General features: G+C 40.0%; 2 protein-coding genes across 5 annotated transcripts; one reads left to right on the forward strand and one right to left on the reverse strand.

Annotated features, from left to right (window-relative positions):
- Nucleotides 1-3,949: 3,949 nt before the first annotated feature.
- On the reverse strand, nucleotides 3,950-6,188 carry LOC6036626 (protein FAM98B). 3 transcript variants are annotated; one of them, XM_038256359.1, is made up of 5 exons: nucleotides 6,053-6,188; nucleotides 4,893-5,992; nucleotides 4,811-4,819; nucleotides 4,559-4,745; nucleotides 3,950-4,496 (listed from the first exon to the last, which is right to left on the reverse strand). In XM_038256359.1, the coding sequence occupies exons 2-5, from the start codon at nucleotides 5,919-5,921 to the stop codon at nucleotides 4,195-4,197; spliced, it is 1,527 nt and encodes a 508-aa protein (XP_038112287.1). In that variant the 5' UTR covers nucleotides 5,922-5,992; nucleotides 6,053-6,188; the 3' UTR covers nucleotides 3,950-4,194. The 3 variants fall into 3 exon arrangements, with proteins under 3 accessions (XP_038112287.1, XP_038112289.1, XP_038112288.1); XM_038256361.1 differs by lacking the exon at nucleotides 4,811-4,819; XM_038256360.1 differs by having other exon boundaries at nucleotides 4,893-6,156.
- Nucleotides 6,189-12,362: 6,174 nt separating this feature from the next.
- LOC6036627 (longitudinals lacking protein-like) lies at nucleotides 12,363-17,985 on the forward strand. 2 transcript variants are annotated; one of them, XM_001846603.2, is made up of 4 exons: nucleotides 12,363-12,542; nucleotides 15,504-15,771; nucleotides 15,840-15,926; nucleotides 16,468-17,985. In XM_001846603.2, exons 2-4 carry the CDS (start codon nucleotides 15,673-15,675, stop codon nucleotides 16,660-16,662), a joined length of 381 nt encoding a protein of 126 aa, XP_001846655.1. In that variant the 5' UTR covers nucleotides 12,363-12,542; nucleotides 15,504-15,672; the 3' UTR covers nucleotides 16,663-17,985. The 2 variants fall into 2 exon arrangements, with proteins under 2 accessions (XP_001846655.1, XP_038110137.1); XM_038254209.1 differs by lacking the exon at nucleotides 12,363-12,542 and adding an exon at nucleotides 15,116-15,251.
- The last annotated feature ends 3,069 nt before the right edge of the window (nucleotides 17,986-21,054 follow it).

Below are 21,054 nucleotides of genomic sequence, written 5' to 3' on the forward strand. Positions count from 1 at the left end.
GATTTTGAAATTATGAGAAAAAAATATTTTAAATATCGGAAATTAAATTCCTTTCGGAGTGAAATTGAGGCGAGAATTTTGGATTAAAAACTGTATGAAAATTACTAGATTTTGATTCTTTTGGGCTTTCGAAATTAAAATTTTTATCATATTAAAATATTAGATTTTGATTTATTTTTGAGCTTAAATTTTAGGTTTTCAAGTATTGTATTTTCTATTTTGAAGATTTTTTTTCATGACCCTTGCCTTGGTATTTTTATAAATGGATTTATTGCTTTCATTCGTTTGGAGCCTTTAAACATAAAACGAGTTTTTTATCAAATACTTTCTGAATTAGTTTTTCTTCATAAAAAAATTAAATATCTTCAATGTTGGTCGCGATATTTTTTTATATGTCGCGGATTTTGCGCGGTTTCGGATTATAGGTCGGCGCGGATCTGGCGCGGATTTTTTTTCGACTCTCCCGTAACAACCCTGAAAGTACAATATAAATATTTGTGTTAATCCCTTAATCATTCCTTAAATTGAGTAAGGGCTCAACCCTCACTTGTTTGAAAAAAGGGTGAAGATTGAAAATAATAGACAGAATAAGAAAATGATGATTGTATTTTAAAGAATAAAAATGAGAAGCTGAATGTAGTAGATATAAAATTAGAAAATAGTTAATAAATAGAGATAAAAAAGCAGCTCAGATTATAGTAATGATAATTTATAGGACAGATAAAGAATTATTCAAATAAATAAATTTGCAATAAAATCCAAAAAGATTAGGCAAATGATAAATAGACTTGATATTACTAGTACAGTAGTTGTTCGGTAACTGGGCTGAGAACGTAGCCCAGTCACCGAATGTTGCTCGTTAACTGGGCTGAACAAAAAAAAAACGAGGGGACCACCGATGCATAATATTTTCCAGATGAAGTATAAAAATAAAAGTAACTCAAATTTATTTACAATGCTTTCTATTCTTTTCTTTAATTGTAACTTAAAATCAAATAAATGTTTGAAAAAAGTTTTTTTTATTTATTGAATATGATTTTTACCCTTCGTTCATTTTCCATTTTGGTTTGTTTTAGTTTTTTGACGTTTGTCTGCTTTTTAACTGGGCTACGGCCTAGTTATCGAGCGCCCAGTTACCGAACGTACATTAAGGAAAAGTATATTTTTAAGGAAAAAAAAAACAAAGTTTTTTACAGCAGTATCAATTGGTAAAAAAAAGGGTGGAAAAGCTTTGAGAGATACGAGAATCAAGAGTTAGTAAAATCAAAATCAAATGATGGATATTGAACAGTGAAGAAGTGACAGATCAGTAGAGCAAAATAAAAACAGAAGATAGGGGAAATATACCCATTTTAAGCCTAATAAGCGGTCGTGTTTGAATGATGCTGGATAATCTGGAGTGTTCCTTGAAATTTACTAAAACCAAGTACACCAACGAGTAGAGCAACTATTTGTGAACATTTCTGTTTGTTTTCACTTTTAATAATAGTTATGTTATTCCTATTAGAAGAATTTAAAAAAAAATATTTCCAAGATGCATTCTAATCAGTCGAATGCATTGGGCCACGCCCATTTTTCTATGTTCAGCTTAGTTCTTTTTTTTTCTTCTAGCGCTCTTTTGGGTCTGCTTAGTGCTGCCAAAATTGATGAAATTTCAAGCAAACACTCACGAAAAGTAGCATTTATAGAGAAAATTCCCCGGCATCACTGGCTTACTCTAACAGGCGCTGCACCAGCATGTTGGTGGTGTTGGTGGCCACTCTTTGTTCTTTATTTGCCTTCGCTTCTCGCTCGGTTTTCTTCAGCTTTCGATTGGAATTGGTAGTAAAAATTAAACGTCAAAAGACTTAACGCGTTTGTTTTTTTGATGGCGCTTGCTAATTATTTACATGTTTCGGGAATATTTTTCAAGTGAGTGACTAACTAATGGGCAAAAGAACATGTTGCCGGTAGTTGGAAGAAATTTTATACCTTAAGCGCCTTTAAATCGTTGGCGAAAGTGAAAAGAAATTGATGGCGACTTTATCATCATGACGACTAAACCAAGCCAACGTGGAGGTAAGAAAATAGGACACTTGCAAGGAACCAGAGCTATCCTGTTCTGATCAAGATAATTCGGATGATCTAACAGAACTACGGATGTAGTTAGTTGCGCTCTTTCCAGGATGTTCCTTATCTGGACGTCAACCGAAGAGCACGCAACAAGATCAGTGGCATTGCATGCTCTTAGGTATCAATCCTTGGCCTGATGACTGACCGCCATCTTGGCAGCAAAAAATTGAAAAGAACATGAATTTGATTAACATTATTGATGAAAACACACAAAAATAATTTAATCTTTTTTTTGCGAATAAAATGCGAGTAAAAAAATCATTAAAAACTTTGATTGCAGAAGAAAAAATAATTTTAATAAAGCGAGTTGATATTTTTTTTTTGGCTTTTTTGACATTTATCGATACAATTTTAACCGCAGTTAAAATTATTTTAATTACTTCTGAGATTTCAAAACTTTTTCCACGTGGTTTATGGATGGTCCCTTATAACCTTTAAATAATTACACTGAGAAAAAAGCTCCTATTAATATCATAAGTTAAGTCTTATGAACGAGGTCCCAGCTGTGTCCATTGAGGCCCTCACGAAATTCATAATTAAGCTAATGAAAGCAATAGCAAAGCTTATGATATCAGATCGAATCAGCGCATGCTTTACATAAGATTTTCCAATGCTGTTCGACCAATGCCATGTTGTTGTTTTTTTATAAGAACTGGCAACAAAGTTCATAAGATTTTCCTCTGGATTTTATAGCTTGGACATTCGCTATTTACAAATGTCAGCAGTGTGAAAATAGCTTAAGACAATTTTATTTCACCCAAACTTTAAAATGGCGTCGGAAGAGCAAACTTGTTGCAAGTTGTTTCCAAGTAGAGGACCCGTAACGTAAGTTATTGCTTTTTAATTCTTTATGGCATATAACTATTACTTCATTACATTCACAGGACCTTGACTTCAATTTCACAATCGAAGCCGATTCCGTATGCTCGGTCCAAATCAATCGTGAAAACGAAGCGACGAGCCCATCCCAGAGCGCCATTTCACCGATCTAGACGCCAGTTGGAGGCTCCGGCAAGGACGGCATCTTGTGCCCCCGGCCAAAGCGGACTCGCAAAATCTAACGTAAGTACACATGTTTGAAATTGAACCAGAATTTAACCTAAATTTCACTCCACAGACCGATCCGGTGGAATAAATCCCGAGCTTAAGCGAGAGTGACGCGACGAGCTCTTCCCGGAAAACAATTCTGCCGATCGAGACGCGAGGCTCTTGCACGTCCCGGATCGCCGTTCTTTGACCGCCAAGGGCACAGATCTCGTGGCCGCCGGCTAGATCTGGTTCGGAATCTGAGAAATTCGGGAAAGTAAAGAACCCAAGTGAACCTGCCTTGGCGCGACTCTTCGGGGACCGGTGATGAAAACGGATCAGAGAGCATCGTTCTGGAGAACTTTGGCCTTCACAGTTTTCCAATCAAATCTAGATCTTAATTTAATATGTATGCCAGTATAAAACAATAATAATAAACAATGATATCCATAATAACATAATTATTAAAGTCACAAAAAACTTCTTACAAATATCATAAGATTGCTCTATGAAGAACACTGATATCCATAATAAAATAATTGTTGAAGTCAAAAAATCTTCGTACCAATATCATAAGATAGCTCAATGGAAATCTTAAGTGACGGCTTTGTCAAATTTCCCCTCCCAGCCATAAGAAAATCTTATGACATCCGAATAAAATCCTGATGTCGAAAGGTCATAAGACGTTCTTATGGATTTTGCCAGTACTTTTTTCTGAGTGTAATATTGAGTCAGTTCGTCTCAAATAAGTAAATTAAGTATCGATTCAATCAGAGGGAGTTCGGATATCATAGAATTTTCTCTAGCCGAATGTGACTGTTCCTAATGCATTTTTATTCTACTTTATGAGAACTTAAATAAAAAAGAACGCGCACAATCAGGCACGCCTTTCTACTATTAAACCACTTCATGCGACTATATTTAAAATTTGCCGCATACTTTATCGAGACACGTTTCAAAGTATTAAGCAGATCTCTTTTTTTAAGGAACAATCTCAAATGCAACGCACGCACACACAAACATACCTGGAAAGGTGATGGAATCGCCCGCCCCTGTTTAGCGACGCCCTCCTCGGTTGTAGTTGGACCGGCCACCACCACCACCACTTCCGCCACGATTGTAATCGTTATCGTGATCCCGATTACCGCCACGATTCCCACCGTCATAGCTATTGTTGCGGTTGTATTGCTGCTGCTGCTGGTTGTGATAATCTCCGCCACCGCCGTAACCACCGCCACGATGACTCGACCCGCCCGAACTATTGCTGTACTGATCACTGCTCGAGTAGCCGCCGCCCCGGCCGGAACCGGTACTGTACCCGCTGCTGCTACTGTTGCTGCTGTAGCTCTGGTTGTAGTCTGCAATTGAGTCGGTTTTGAGCCGGGTGATTCTCGAAATTTTTTAAAGTTTGTAAAATTACCTTTCTGCGGTTGCGACCAACCTCCCTGGACGCGGCTTCCGCCGCCGTGACCTCCACGATAACCGCCGCCGCCGCCGCCCTGGTTGCCTTGATTTCCTCCTTGGTAGCTTTGCTGCGGTTGGTAACCGCCTTGCTGCTGATGACCTCCTTGGTATCCGACAGATCCGCCTCCACGGTGGCCACCCCCCTGAAGGAAACAAATTTAAATTAGAACGTAATTTTTAAGGGATTGATTCAAGTAGTTGGTCTTACTGCTGAGTCCTTTGGTTAGCAATAAATGGCAATTTTTTATGTTATTATAAATAATATTTGAAGAGCTTCAAGAAGATCTTACCCTTCCACCGCCAAATCCACCCCGTCCGCCGCCTCCGCCTCCCCCTCCAGTGGCACGTTGCGTCTGCCACGAGGGCATCTCCAGCGGCGGCGGGTTGTGCTCGTACGCGCGTCCTCCGCGATCGGGAACGCGCCCGATAATGTGCCGCTGGATCTTGCTCTTGGTGTTGCGACGCACCGACGCGCTGCTCGTCTTCTCGATGATGGCCAAAGTTTCGCGCGCGCCAAGCAGCGCCGGCAGATCCGTATCGCGACCCCCCGTTTGCAGGGAGTCCAGCAGCTTCCGCTTCTCGGCGTACCGCTCGGACATTTGACCCTCCTTGCCCTTGACCCGGGTCGACCATTTGAAGCTCTGGATGGTGACGTCCAGCCGGGTGAGCAGCATCTTGCGCCGCAGATCGTACTCCGTGTCCAAATCTTTCTGCAGCTTGTCCAGCCGGTTCCACTGCTCGTTGGAGAGATTCTTGCCGGGAGCGAACAGCGGAGTGCTGAGTCGCTTCTCGCCCGCCGTCCGGATCGTTTCGTCCAGTTTGACGTTAATCTTCTCAAACAGCACCTTGGCCGGGATATTGTTCGGTGGTTTGCCCAGCCCCAGCGTAATCGAAATGTCCTTTAGCGCGGCCGCCGTCGGTGATTCGAACAACGTAATCACGTTCGATTTCTCCTTCGGTTTCAACGCCTCAATCATCTTCATCGCCATCAGCTCGTTAACCAGATAGTCCAGCAGAATCACCTTCGAATCGTACGTCTGCAATCGATCCGAAACGTGCCCGGAAGTCAACGCAGCGTACGGACAAGTCAGCTCCTTCAAAAACCCGGACAACTCCAGCACAAAAGTGCTCGCATCCTCACTCCTCGAAATCTTCTCGTCCAACTTCCCCAGCACCCGGATCTCATCGGTCAGATAAATGACCACATCCTGGAACTCGCCACTCTGGGCACCACCCCCGATCGCCGTCGAGGCGTAGTTGGTCTCCAAAAACGGACCCTCGTACCCGACATTCCGCAAATCGTCCAGCAGTGGCTCCATTTGGTCGACCCGGTGAACACTTCGTTGGCAAGTTAAATGAAGCACAGACGTTCAAGCTTCACGTTCCCAAGCTAGAACATCAATCGAACTACGTAAGGAAACGAAAACCCAAGCGCAACAGCAAGTATTACCTTTCTGGTTGACCAAATCCGCGAAATAAAAATTTTCAGATCAGACTTTTTTGGGTCTGCGCCGGGACACGAAAGTGCACTTTGCGTCAGAATGCACTTTGTTGTCAGTTTTGACAGGGACGACGTCGAATGCACTTTTGCGATTTTGTCGATGAAGCATGCACGCTGAAGTTTGGTCGAGGGGTAGGAAACCAAATTTGACTCTAAAGATAAAAATTACGCTTTATCGAGACATTAAAAGTGTGAGTGCAACATTGAGTTAAACATTCTGAAGTGCAACTGCACACACGGAAAACCGGCATTAGTCTTTAAAGACTTATTTTTAGCCTTTTTTGAAGTTCGGTCAGTATTGTCAGAAAAAAGCCTAAAAATTAGTCTTTTTTTGGGCCTAAATTTTAGGCTTTTTTTAGAACTTAGTGCAAAACTTAGAAAAAGACTAAATTTAAGGCTTTTCTGTACTATAAACTTTGGTTCACGATTTGACATGGGAGCGTTCTTTTATTACGTAACGCGAAAAATCGGACTTTTAGACCCCCTCCCCCCCCCCTCGTAACAAAATTTCCATACAAATTTTTAAAATTTTGTATGGAGCGTAACACGGCCTCCGACCCCACCCCCTACTGCGTTACGTAATAAAAGAACGCTCCCCATGTCAAATCAGAAAAAGTTGAAGTTGCCGGTGGTGGTTGCTGTTCGTCGGAAAGAGGCAGGATTTTGGCCGGTTTGCAGGTAAGTTTTTGTGTTTTTCCTGCCGGAAGGTTCGGCCGGAGTGAGACGGCGGACGAACGAAATGTCTGCTGTTTACCGGGTTCCCAAATTCTGGTTCTCGGTACGGTGGAGGAAGACGGGAAGGCGTGTTTTTTTGCGGATGCAGGAGGGAAGCAATTTTTTTTTGTGGACGGCGTGGACGTGTGGACAGAAAATGGACGTGTGGACAGAAAATGGACGTGTGGACAGAAAATGGACGTGTGGACAGAAAATCGCGGAATGAATCCGCCGGGGATTGAAATCCAAAGTGGAAGCGAAAAAGGACAACGAAGCGGGAGTGGACAACCGACGGTGGCGGTGAAAATTATGGTGGTGGTGGTTGTGTTTATGTTAGTGAATAAGTGGTGTGTGTGTGTGTGTTTATGAGCGAAAATTATGGAGGTTGTGGTTGTGTTTGTGTTAGTGAATAAGTGGTGTGTGTGTGTGTGTTTATGAGCGAAATTTTGAAAATTTGCGTGTTTGCTACTCCGTATGTATGTGTTTGTGTGTGTGTGTGTGTGTGTGTGTGTGTGTGTGTGTGTGTGTGTTCAAAAATTCAAAAATTTCAAAATTTCAAAATTCAAAAATTCAAAAATTCAAAAATTCAAAAATTCAAAAATTCAAAAATCCAAAAATTCAAAAATTCAAAAATTCAAAAATTCAAAAAATTTAATAAATTCAAAAATTCAAAAATTCAGAATTTTAGAATTTTTAAATTTTTGAATTTTTGAATTTATGATTTTTTGAATTTTTGAATTTTTGAATTCAAAAATTCATAAATTCAAAAATTCAAAAATTTAAAAATTCTAAAATTCTAAAATTCTAAAATTCTAAAATTCTAAAATTCTAAAATTCTAAAATTCTAAAATTCTTAAATTCTTAAATTCTTAAATTCTTAAATTCTTAAATTCTTAAATTCTTAAATTCTTAAATTCTTAAATTCTTAAATTCTTAAATTCTTAAATTCTTAAATTCTTAAATTCTTAAATTCTTAAATTCTTAAATTCTTAAATTCTTAAATTCTTAAATTCTTAAATTCTTAAATTCTTAAATTCTTAAATTCTTAAATTCTTAAATTCTTAAATTCTTAAATTCTTAAATTCTTAAATTCTTAAATTTTTAAATTCTCAAATTCTAAAAATTTCTTAAAAATCGAACTTGCCTAACTACGCAAATTCAGTTCTGAGATAAACTCTTAAATGAAATCACCCAATTTTTAAATAACTATCAAACTCTCGCAACTCATCTTCAAAATATTGATTTTTTTATTTTCAGGTTAAAGCTGAACACATCCGTGAATCTGTCGTATTCCGAAACTACCGAATTTCCGAATAAAAACATTTATATATATATTTAAATAATATATAACAATATTTTATTTTCTACTGTTTATTCCTGCTATTTTTATCCCCTAGGCTTTTCAGACATAAAATAAGTATTCCGTCACCTTGGATTTTGTCCGCTTTGATCGCTCCCATTTCCTGCAAAAGCCTAAAAATTAGTCTTTAAACCTATTATTAAGTCTTTTTAAGCCTAAAAATAAGTCTTAATCAAGTTCCGCCATCTTGGATTTTGTCCGCTTTGACCGCTCCCATTTCCTGCAAAAGCCTAAATATTAGTCTTTTAAACCTATAAATAAGTCTTTTTAGGCCTAAAATAAGTCTTAATCAAGTTCCGCCATCTTGGATTTTGTCCGCTTTGACCGCTCCCATTTCCTGCAAAAGCCTAAATATTAGTCTTTTAAACCTATAAATAAGTCTTTTTAAGCCTAAAAATAAGTCTTAATCAAGTTCCGCCATCTTGGATTTTGTCCGCTTTGACCGCTCCCATTTCCTGCAAAAGCCTAAATATTAGTCTTTTAAACCTATAAATAAGTCTTTTTAAGCCTAAAAATAAGTCTTAATCAAGTTCCGCCATCTTGGATTTTGTCCGCTTTGACCGCTCCCATTTCCTGCAAAAGCCTAAATATTAGTCTTTTAAACCTATAAATAAGTCTTTTTAAGCCTAAAAATAAGTCTTAATCAAGTTCCGCCATCTTGGATTTTGTCCGCTTTGACCGCTCCCATTTCCTGCAAAAGCCTAAATATTAGTCTTTTAAACCTATAAATAAGTCTTTTTAAGCCTAAAAATAAGTCTTAATCAAGTTCCGCCATCTTGGATTTTGTCCGCTTTGACCGCTCCCATTTCCTGCAAAAGCCTAAATATTAGTCTTTTAAACCTATAAATAAGTCTTTTTAAGCCTAAAAATAAGTCTTAATCAAGTTCCGCCATCTTGGATTTTGTCCGCTTTGACCGCTCCCATTTCCTGCAAAAGCCTAAATATTAGTCTTTTAAACCTATAAATAAGTCTTTTTAAGCCTAAAAATAAGTCTTAATCAAGTTCCGCCATCTTGGATTATGTCCGCTCTGATCCCCTCGCATTCTCGAAAAAGACTAAAATTTAGGCTTTTTGACGATAACATAAAGCCTAAAATTTAGGCTTTTTCGTACTAAAACGAAACTAGTCTTTTAAAGACTAACCCATCATTAGGCTTAAAAAGACTTAACACGGTTAGGTTCGATAAAGCCTAATTTTAAGTCTTAAAAGACTAATGTCGGCTTTGCGTGCAGAAAGTTTATTATTCATTCGCGCAGCAGGCGCATCACCAAACTGAAGTGTGCATCACTTGTGTTGCTCAAAAAACTGTTGCGCCGAACAAAAATGTAGTGGGTTGACGTTAGCGTGTACATAAGCCTGTGGCGCAACAACTTTGACAGATTGCGCTCATGAGTATTCTGATTTTTGTCTGCTTTCACATCTTATTACAATAAGATAAGGCTTTCGAGAGTTGCGCGTATTCACCGCCAGGTGGCCAGTGGGCCTCGTCGAAGTCCGCCCATTAAAACAAGTTTTTTTAAGAAAATGATTCCAGACTGCTTATTCTGTCGTTTCAAATCGAAACAAGGCGAAAACTCGTGCTCAATCCATTTTATTACCATGACCCGGAGAAGGAGCAGACTACTCTGCTGGAGGCCACCAAGAAGACACCGACGCAACCCCTGGTGGTTGGTCACTTTTTCGTTTGACCTTTTTTTAGTTTGTACCCCGTTGGTTGGTCAAAGTCAAACTAAAAAGTGACGAACTGTCACTTTTTACACGGCGCTCACGAACACTGTTAAAACAAACGTTTGGTAGTGTGTGTGAACTCCGTGTAAAAGGGGTGTCAAACTAAAAAGTGACCCCGTTCGTTTGACAACAGCCGATTCCGGCCATTCAGGCGTGTGGAAGCCGATCTGCCTGCGGCTGTTGCTGTCGTACTGACCGTCACTGGTGCCAATACCACGCCGATGATCTAGGCCAATCACTGGAACGATGACGAAACTCAGACCGTCGGATTGTGGGCCGGAAGCAACCGGTGGATTTTGAGGAGGCGCGCAAAGGACGGTCTCTTTATAATCAGCTCTCTACGACGGATGCTAAAGCACGCTCATTCGAAAGGAGGGTTCCGGTTAGCAACATTAGGAGAATCATTGGAACGAAGGAGGAAACGGGAAAATTGGTATTGATGAGAAGGTGAGTTGGATTCACTTTATTGAAGAAAATCAATAAACTTTTCGAATTTCGTGTCAGTAGAGAAGCTCAAAATCAAACAAAGTTTCGATGAGTATCAGTCATTAAATCATTAGTATACCTATCGATTCAGAATCAAATTCTGAGCAAATGTCTGTGTGTGTGGTGAAATGTTGATCAAAAATTTGTCACTCGATTATCTCGACATTGGCTGAACCGATTTTGTCCGTTTTGGCGTCATTCGATCCGTCTTGGGGTCCCATAAGTCGCTATTAAAAATTATGCAGTTTAGTTAAGTACTTCAAAAGTTATGCTAAAAAAACGTTTTTAACAAAAGTCCGGAAGATTGTAAAAAGGGTGGGTTTTGTAAGAAAATCAGTCATGCTATACATTTTCAGAAAGGTATTTAGGTATTTAGACCTTCCAACGCGTCCAAAACATTGAAGATCTGACAACCCTATCAAAAGTTATAAGCACTTAAGTGTTATTTACGCACTTTTTCGAGGCCTGATCTCAGATATTTTGATGAAAATGCTGTCCGGATCTCTCATGCGACCTATCGTTGGATAGGTATTCAAAAGACCTTTCCAACGCGTCCAAAACATTGAAGATCTGACAACCCTATCAAAAGTTATAATCACTTAAGTGTTATTTTGCATTTTGGATAGCACCCTTTCAATGTGAGGAAGGCGCCAACCACCTAAGGTAACGTTTAAGTAACGTTTTTAAAACAAAAATGTTGATAAGTCGACATTCTGTGTACGATAGAAATAAAATCCTTTTAATTAGGTCCTAAAATGAAGCTTAGATTGCTGATATTATTGTTTACAGCGATAAAACTTATTTTTCTGAGTACAATGACCCTTTGTACGACCACAAAGAGTTTAAAATGGATTTTTAAATCAATTTTGAAAAATTAATCTCGCGGTCCTTCTTGACAGAAAAGCTCCTACTTGACAACTCGTTCCAAGCGGGACCATAGTTAATCCATCGAAAAAATTTTGTCTTGTCAAAAAAAAAAAAAAATTGCATTAAAATGAAAAAAAAAAGTGATCAGAAATGGTTTTTAATCGTGTTTTTTAACGTTGTACATAAAAATTGACATAGGGCTTTAGTACCCAATTGAAAATATTTTAATCAATCTATTAATGCAATTTACAATTATTTGTGAAATTGATTTAAAATTGTTTTATTTTTTTCAACTCAAATTACAATACTTCTCACTTTCTCCTCATAAGAAAGGACTGGTTTAGGTTGACAGAAGCGGCCATGTTGAAAGTGGTTTAGTTTGACAATAGGTTTTTTTCTCTGTGTTTATCCCATCCCAGATATAAGCTATTGTCTTTCATATTTTCATAGGAACTTTAAAAAAACTCCACAATTTTCACTTTTGAAAATTAACTTTCTTTTAATTTTCTGTGATCTATAATTTTAAATCGCTGTGTAATTTTTTTGCAAACACTCCAAATCAATTACATCAAATGAGCGTGTAAATCTAGTTTCCTACCCCCATTTCATCGATAATTTTGCGTGGAGGCGTTTGCATTTTTCTCGTACTCTCGCTCTTTCTCTCTCTCCCTCTCTTTTTACTTGTCTCTCCCGATTCTTAACACCATAATCTCAAAAAAATCAAAGTGCATCGCGTTTACGTCTAGCGCCGCTTGCATGACTTTATGTAAAAATGAATTTAAAAAATCTGAATCTAGGCATGAAACAAGAAACAGACTAGAAAAACTGAAATATCTTTTTTTTTATTTTTTAAATTATTTATCTTTGATGCTTCAACATTCTGAAATTTATTTTTATTTTTAAAATATGAATAGCAATGTTTGGACCCTTTTCAAAAATTACCGAAATTTTGTTTCAACATTTTTTGTGAGCAAATTTGAACTCTCTCCCCGCTCTCGCGTTCTCTCCCCGAATGCCAAACAACAAAACCTCGACGAAGAGAAACTATTCCGCACTCTCTCTCTCACCACATCGCGCGTTTCCATTGTGGCCTGGCAAAGCAGGGGAGAGCGAGAGCAATTGCACACACATCGTTCCGTCGTCCGTCTGAAAGTGTGTCTCGTCTCGTCGCGCGTTTCGCTTTTTTTCGCTTGCCGAGAAGAAAGAATTCCAGTGTGACCCGTAAACCCACGGAAAAACGGTGCAAAATTCCCGCCGAGACGTCCGCCACCACGTCCGCTAGAGGTAGGAACCGGGTTCCAGCGGAATCGGACCGGATTGGTGGCCATTCCGTTGTTTACCTTTTTCTTTCGCGGATTGCTTCGATGGAGGTCGTCGGGCAGCAGGCCTTGGTCGCTGGTCGCGTTTCGGTAGAGGAACCAGGTTGGCCATGACGTGGAGGAGGAGGAATTGCGGACACGGGTTCTCCCAAGTTGGAGGAGGAAGCTTCTGCGGTCGTCGTCGTCAAGTGTTTGACAGTCATCGTCATCCGGAGTCTCTCGGTGCGTTGGAGCGAGCGAGAGGGAAGATAGATCCACCGAAAGGCCATCATAGCAGAAGGAAAATGGAGAATGTTCCCGTTTCTCTGCGCTTGCTGTGATGGTCGCATGAAAGTCCTCCAGAAGGGATAGACACACAAACTTCCGGATGCTGCCGGTTTGCTGCGATATTTTTGTTGGTAGTCTTCACCTGTTAGGTTTTGAAACATTGATAAAGAAGTCCAAGTACAGGGGAGTGCAACACAGCAGTTTATGGAAAGTCGCTAGACCTTGGCGATATTGGTTGGATTTCATCATACGCGTTGAGTTGAGGTGTGTTGGCTGTTGTTGTTGCTGCCTATGGATGGCTTTCGGCTGTTGTTGTATTTGTTTTCGTTTTATTACCGCTGGTGAAGTTGCAGTGTTGCAAGTAATCCGACAAAGTAGGAGCGGACGGAACTGGTTTGGTGTGGTTCGGATGTTCTTCACTTGTTTCATGTTCATAATTCAGTTTTTGGATGTTAATGTTGTACTTCCCTGAACTAGCAAGCAGCAATCGAAGCAACCTAGCACTCTCATCAAGAATTTGTCCCCATTCCAATTCTGACACTCGAACGAACCTCAGTGCAATAAGTTATGTCTAGCCGACGCAACACAACGAGGATTTCCGGAAACATGCAAGATCTTGAAAAGCCCAGTGGTGCAGATTCTGGAAAGGTGCAGTGTAAATGCTACAAGAATAACCATCATGACGAAGCACTTTAGATATGTACTTGAAAAGCACGTCCCGATAGAGCCCAAAGATCATCGTCAAAACATTGGCTGTTAAGCCGAACTCCAGTGAACGCCCACAGAGTTCAGAACGTCAGAAATTCAAATTCAGGACTACTTTGGAAGGTTGAAAGGCAACTTACTGCAAAATCATGATTCCTTCAGGTCCAAACCCGGACGTAGCAGTATCATCGAACAACAACTGCAGAAGCGGAATTGGGAGAAGCATCATCACCGGTGTTTTTGCCTTCTATGAAATCATAAGAACCTTAGGTTTCCCGAGGTCTGTAAAGTGTAACAAGTTCTAACGCCCCAACTCCTCGAACTGTCGATGGTGATGAGTTGGAGGAGGTGAGCGAGTTCGTGTACTTGGAATCGCTGGTAACCGCCGACGACGACACCAGCAAAGAGACCTGGACTCGTGTTTTTGCTGGGAATCGTGCCTACTTTGGATTACGGAAGACCCTCACATCGGATCGAGTGCAACGCCGCACGAAGCTGACAATGTACAAAACACTTAGACTGGTAGTCCTCCATGGCCACGAGACCTGGACGATGCGGCAGAAGGATGAACGTGCCCTTGGAGTTTTCGAACGGAAGGTGCTACGATCTACGGTGGAGTGCAGATATCTGACGGTGTGTGGCGACGACGCATGAACCACGAACTGCACGCGCCTCTTGAAGAAACGCGAAGATCTAGAGGCTCAGGTGGGTCGGCCATGTCGCCCGAATGGACGAGAGCCAGCCTGTCGGACTGCTTTTTGACCGCGCCGACCAGCTGACGGAACAGGCAGGAGAGCAGGGAAACCGCGCGCACGGTGGGGAGATCAAGTGATTGGTGATGTCCGGAAAATCTGTAACCTGGGAAATTGGAGAGTAGCAGCCATATACCCGTGCTACAGCACGGGTACCTGGTGTGCTATGCTGATTGGTGTGGTATGGTATGACCAAACCGTGAAAAGTTCAGATGGTTTGTGAAACAAAAGAAGAGGCATGATCTAATCTTCAAAAGTTAGAAAAGAGACTAACCTAAAACATACTGAAAAGCTGAAGCTACGATACCTCCAAAAAAGATATCTGTGACTCAAACTGGCAACCCGGCCCCCAATTCGGCGATGGATTGCCGTCGTCGTAGAAGGCATCAGCGAAAAAAAAAAAAAAATACATTACACAATACCTCAACAGAGACCATTTCGCTTCTGCTCCCATCATAAACAAAAGAAAAAAGCAAAAGAGAGTGAGAACCAACTCTTCTCCCGCTCTATCTCTTCTTGCGCTGACTTTATTTGCCAAGTCTGCATCGCCAGCCAGCAGAAGAAACACTCAGTGGGAGTTTCGGTGGTGAAGGCACATTGAAGAAGACCACGACGAACCCCGTTCATCAGAGAGTGATATTGCATTGACTCGTCGTCGTCGTCGTCGTTCAAGAACGGATGATTGCTGAGCGAAATACTCATATCGCGCGAAGGAAAAAGGTAAACTGCGAGCGGTTTTGGGAATAACATCGCGAGAGAGCGGATAGAAGCTGACGAATGCAACCAACAAAACAGCAAGCGAAAGAGTTTGCGGCTCTCGTCTTCTCTTGGGTGAATGTGTCGGCTCCTTCATTGGAAAATTAGATTTGCGGTGTCTTCTTCAGTTTGGTTGGCCGATCTCCGGGGGCTTTCTTGGCGATTGGGTACGGCAGAGACCGCCGCAAGCAGTGGTGAGGGTCCGCTTGGTGGCGCTTGGGTCATAATTAAGTTCTCCATTTTGGGGTCATTTTCTTTGGCTATTTTGTGTTTCGCGTATCGATGATAGTTCTGCTGCAAACAACTTTCGTATTCAGGTTGCCTAAACGGCGAGAATGGTGTGGGGAGCGCAAAATGGGCTCTCAATTCCGTCTGCGACATCGGTTGCCCCAAAACCCCTTCTCTCTCACCAAACTAGAAACCCATTTGTCTTCTTTTAATTGCAGGTTTTCTTTTATTTTTTGGTTTTCCCTTGGTTTTCTTTCCTGGTTTTCCCGTCAGCTCGGAAACCGATCACCGATCTTTCCTACTGCCTTGAGCCGCCCCGTTCTAGCTGACCGCAGCATCGTTTGACGCGTCCCCTTTCGGATCCAGCAGCAGCAATCCAGCACGACAATGGCCGACCAGCAGCAGTACTTCCTCAAGTGGAATGACTTTCAGACCAACATGGTGACCTCGTTCCGGCATCTACGCAACGAGAAGAGCTTCACCGATGTGAGTGTCGGGGTTGTTTGTTTATTTGTTTGCGGATTGGCTAATGACGTTGGATGCTTTCGTTTTAGGTTACACTGGCCTGCGAAGGACAAACGTGCAAAGCACACAAAATGGTCCTGTCGGCCTGCAGCCCGTACTTCAAGTCACTGCTGGAGGTGAGTTTTGGTTTGATTTTTTTTTAATTTAGTTTCAGTGAGGTCTGCTACATCTATAAAGTCTGACGAAGTCTACAAGAAGGGATCCCATGGCAGTGCATGAGTGTGGCGTGATAGGAAAGAGAGCAATCTTCGTGTATCAAACTGCAGCCGGACTCAACAAAGTATCAATGAAACTTTGCGCCCATTAGCCTAACTTTTATACTCTTAGTATTTGTCAACCTTACTAAAACCTGCTTCTGGAAAAAAAATATCCGGACGTGTTTTATAAGGGATCGACGTTTGCTGAGGTTTGAGAAAAATGGGGCGTAACGTTTAGTGCAAAGGACATTGATTGGAAACTCGAAACATGGAACTGCAGATTGTTACGTTTTGATGGGCTTAAGAATCCCCATCATTACGGTGGTGTAACACAAAACAAAAAGTGACCAGATTATATCTAAAGCCGTGGTAGACAGGAATGTTGTGTTATGTGGTATAATGTTAAGTTCGAAGCCGCTTGCCTAGTAAGCGTCTAAAAATTTCGATTTCCTCAAACCAGGAAAACCCCTCGAAGCACCCGATCATCATCCTGAAGGACGTCTCGTACAGCCACCTGCAGGCGATCCTGGAGTTTATGTACGCCGGCGAGGTGAACGTATCCCAGGAGCAGCTGCCCACGTTCTTGAAAACCGCCGATAGACTGAAAGTGAAGGGCCTCGCAGAGACCCCCACGAATATCAAACGGGAGGGCTAAGCGCCGTCACCGGTGCCCCAGATGTGCAAGATTACAAACAGAAAGAAAACAACAACACACACGCAGACACGTTGAGCAGTGCGTCGCGTTAGCCCGCGGAAAACTCTTTCCTCTAGCCGAATCAACCATTCTTTACACCCACACACACAGCCGCTATTGAAAGGCAAAAAGAAAATTACGTACGCAAATCTATTGACACGATACATTAACCAGTTGGCAGTTTTTAAGGGAAAATAAACTCTTTTTTTGAAATAGGTAACAATTACATACATACAATTAGGAGACCAGTTTAAAAAAAAAAAACAGTAAGCATACTAAAAATCGAGGGAAGAGAAGCGAGCGATGCGATCGTGCGTATAGTAAGAATATTAAAATTTAACACTAATAATATACAGAAACAAGAAAACAAACATTGTGAAGAGGAAGCAGAGATAACCTAACTCTTTTCACATACATATTTCTTAGTTTTTACCTTTACCGATATAGAGCAACGTTAAATTCCAAAACCAATTATTGAAAAGTAAAAAAAAAGCAAAAAAACAGAGCAAGTATCTTCCTAAATTTTACTCAGTTGATCGATTCGATGATGGGGGAAATTCGCACCTTTGAGACAATTTGTATGCTATCTTACGTTGTTGAACACACAAGAAAAATGAATAAAAAGCAAGCCCAAAAAAAAAAAAAAAACAAACAAAATATCCTAAAACATAGACCGGTTTACTAGTACTGCTTCAGAGGCTGTACCGATATTTATACAGTTGTGCAGCTTTCAGCACGTCAAGGAAAGGGAAATTACAATTGGCACCAAATTGTCCAGTTTGGCATGCGAGAAATAAGGAAGAAGAAGTTTGGCGTGCGCGTTTCTAGTAATGTGTAAATAATGTGGGAAAATTGCGGATCAAGTTAAAAACGGAAACGGAAGCAGTGCTCGCGAAACGAAAGGTGCACACTAAAGAGAGGGAGAGAAAAATAAATGGAAGAGAGCAGCAAGAGGAAAAATTATTCAGAACAGTCTGCGCAGAATATATACTAAAGAATGGATCAATTTTTAAAGTAGGAAATATACATTACTTGCAAGTGAAAGGTTATCTTTTCCTGTTTAATTCACACTTATATATTTTTTACTATTATTTTTCTTGTGAAATCGCCTCTATTTTTCGTTTTGCAATTCAACTACACTTACTTAATGCATGATTTATTTCCTTTTTTGATCAAATCCTTTGTCACACTTACTCGATTGAGATATGTACCCGCTACCTATTATATATTTTTTGTTAGCACAATTGTATTTCACGAGAAACAGTAAATTTCGTAGGAATTAAACGAGCGGTCTCGTGTTGTTAATCTATCCGAAAGTTCATTTAAACGGTCGATCTATTAGTCCGAAGAAATCATTTTGTCACGTCACGTACAATTTTCATCACTGTAAAAATATTCCAAATACTGTATCGTGTTTTTGAGAAGGCATTACCCCTTTGATTTTGGATTTCTCACTGAGAAAAGGTTATGAAATTACTTGAAAAATCGTGCTTTTCATTACGCCTTCTAGGCTCACTTTCACGTACATAAATATCGACCCAGAATCATAAACTTGTCAACTCCAAACACAACCAAGCCCAAAGCTTGTAAAAAAATTTCTCGTAGTCCTTCAAGTAAACCAAAAAAACTTGATTGCTGATATTATTGTTTACAGCAATAAAGCTTATTTTTCTGAGTAAAATGCCCCTTTGTATGACCACAAAGAGTTTAAAATGGATTTTGAAATCAATTTTAAAAAATTAACCTCGCGGTCCTTCTTGACAGAAAAGCTCCTACTTGACAGCTCTACTATTTCTTCTGAAATTGTACAGACATAGATCGGTAATGCAGATGACTCGGGCCAGGCAATCCACGACTCCCTCGTCCAGTTCATGAGTATATGAGATGGCCCTGGGCTGTTTTGAGACGGTGTTAGTAGTTATATAATGGTTTGATATGTTATACCTTGTGACATTGTTTCGCCACTACGGATCAATTCAGTTCTAGAACATTAACTCCATCAAGGCCGACTGGTTAGCGTCCCTGACCATCAATCCAAAGGTGTGAGTTCGAATCCCACCTGATTCTTATAGGTTTTTTTGTTCATATTCAAAGTTCATTTCCTGATTCTAAATTTCAAGGGAACCGACTGGGATTTGATCCCTGTTCCTTCTGCTTTCGAGGCAGAAGCCGCAACCATTAGGCCACGGAGCCGGTTTATGACGAAGTAGTAAAAGTGATGAGTAAATACGGCGAAATTTTGACCATCACCAACGACCGCTGGATTAACTTCTTCCCAGGAATCCCAAATGGCGTTCGGACCCTGCGGATGTTGCTTAAACAGCCAACGCCGAAATCAATCACTGTAAACAATGCTGCTGCAGCAGTGACGATTATCCAGGTTTTTAAGCGAAAATGGCGTTCGAAAGGTGAACGCCCGAAATGTCAAAATCACGCAGTGGTACCAACATTACGAAAAAAATGTGCCATGGCATGACAGCCATATTTTTTCGATTTTGACATTTCGGACGTTCACCATTCGAACGCCATCTTCGCTTGAAAACCTGGATAGGCAAAAAATCGCTTTGCAAACTCAAAGCAAAGAACTAAAAATGTGCAGATTCAAGTAAAAAGGTGAACCAAAAAAGCAGTACACAACCGATTGAACCTGAGCCAAGCAGCAGTAATAGCAACAACCGAGCAACAACAGTAAATCAGACCAAAATGCAATGCAAACCAGTGAAATTGACGAAGAAGCCAACGATGGATTCGAGACCGTGCTTTTTAAGCACACTCGCAAAACCCGGAAGTGCTTACAAGCATATTTGGACGCGGATGACGAATTAACAACAAAACGAAGACAGATGGCTGAAGAAGAAACAACAGATGAAGAAGACGAAGATGTCATAAAAGCAAAATATTATAGAAATAAGTGTTATGAGATAACTGTTGAATCCCTGGATGAAGAGGACGAAGATAAAATTGAAGAACTTGGTAATTTATGATCAAAATTTTCCGCTAAATATTTGAAACATCGACAGAAATCGTTAGAAAAAAGTCATGGTAACAATGATTGAAATATAGCCAGCCAAGTGATTTAAAACTCTGTAATCTTTCCTCTTCCACTATCCACCTTGAAGAGATGAATGCACAATGGTGTAAAGTATCTATAATAAAACAAACAAAAAAATAGTGTCATGGAAATTACTCTGATGTAAATCTAAATCTAAGTTAAATCATGAATCTAATGGAAACTTTGAGCATGGAAGTCGAGCTTCTCTTTCCCATTGGCCAATCAGAATTAGTTGATTTGATTTAATGTAAAAACTAAACTAATGTAAATGTAAATTTCCAATGAACCTAATGTAAATATACATCATTTAACATGATACCTTCTGGTACATGATAATAAATGTAAATTTACAAGAATATTGGTGGCCTGTGGAAACAACTCGTAAACCTTTGACCACCGCGGGTCAGAGTCGAGACGGCTAAAAGAAAGGGGCGCGACAATGTGGGAAAGGGAAGTAATTTGTGATTGTAGACGGTATTATTTTGATTCGCAGTATGTTGAGTCAACTGCTGTGGATGTACCTGAAACATCGCACAACGGGGTTTCTCTTCTCTTCATTCTCAGCTACCACCTATCTCCTATTTTTATTTTGCTCTTCTGATTCCCAATTCTTCACTGATTCTTCTATTTTATATCCATCATTTGATTTTGATTTTACTTACATGTGATTCTCTTATCTCTCAAAGCTTTTCCACTCTTTTTGTACCAATTGATACTGCTGTAACAAACTTTGTTTTTTCCTTAAAAATATACTTTTCCTTAATGTACTACTAATATCAAGTCTATTTATCATTTGCTTAATCTTTTTTGAATTTATTTATTTGAATAATTCTGGAGCTTTTTTTTAAAAGGTTCAATAAACCAAATGTCTAGTTTTTGCTTTTTGGGTGTTTTTGAAACAACCTTGAGTCAAGGGTATTAAAAAACACCCAAAAAGCAAAAAAATAAAATTGAGTTTATTGGACCTTTTCAAACAAAAAATAAAAAAAACTCCAGAATTCTTTATCTGTCCTATAAATTATCATAACTATAATCAAAGCTTGTTTTTTATCTCTATTTACATCCAGCTTCTCATTTTTATTATGTTATTCTTGATTTTTAAATACACTCAACCCCCGGTGGTTGGTAACTTTTTCGTTTGATACTTTTTTAGCTTGTACCCCGTTGGTTGGTCAAAGTCAAACTAAAAAGTGACGAACTGTCACTTTTTACACGGCGCTCACGCACACTATCAAAACAAACGTTTGATAGTGTGTGTGAACCAAGGTGTGAACTCCGTGTAAAAGGGGTGTCAAACCGTG

The sequence above is a fragment of the Culex quinquefasciatus genome, chromosome 2 (assembly GCF_015732765.1).
Source record: "Culex quinquefasciatus strain JHB chromosome 2, VPISU_Cqui_1.0_pri_paternal, whole genome shotgun sequence".
NCBI lineage: Eukaryota > Metazoa > Arthropoda > Insecta > Diptera > Culicidae > Culex > Culex quinquefasciatus.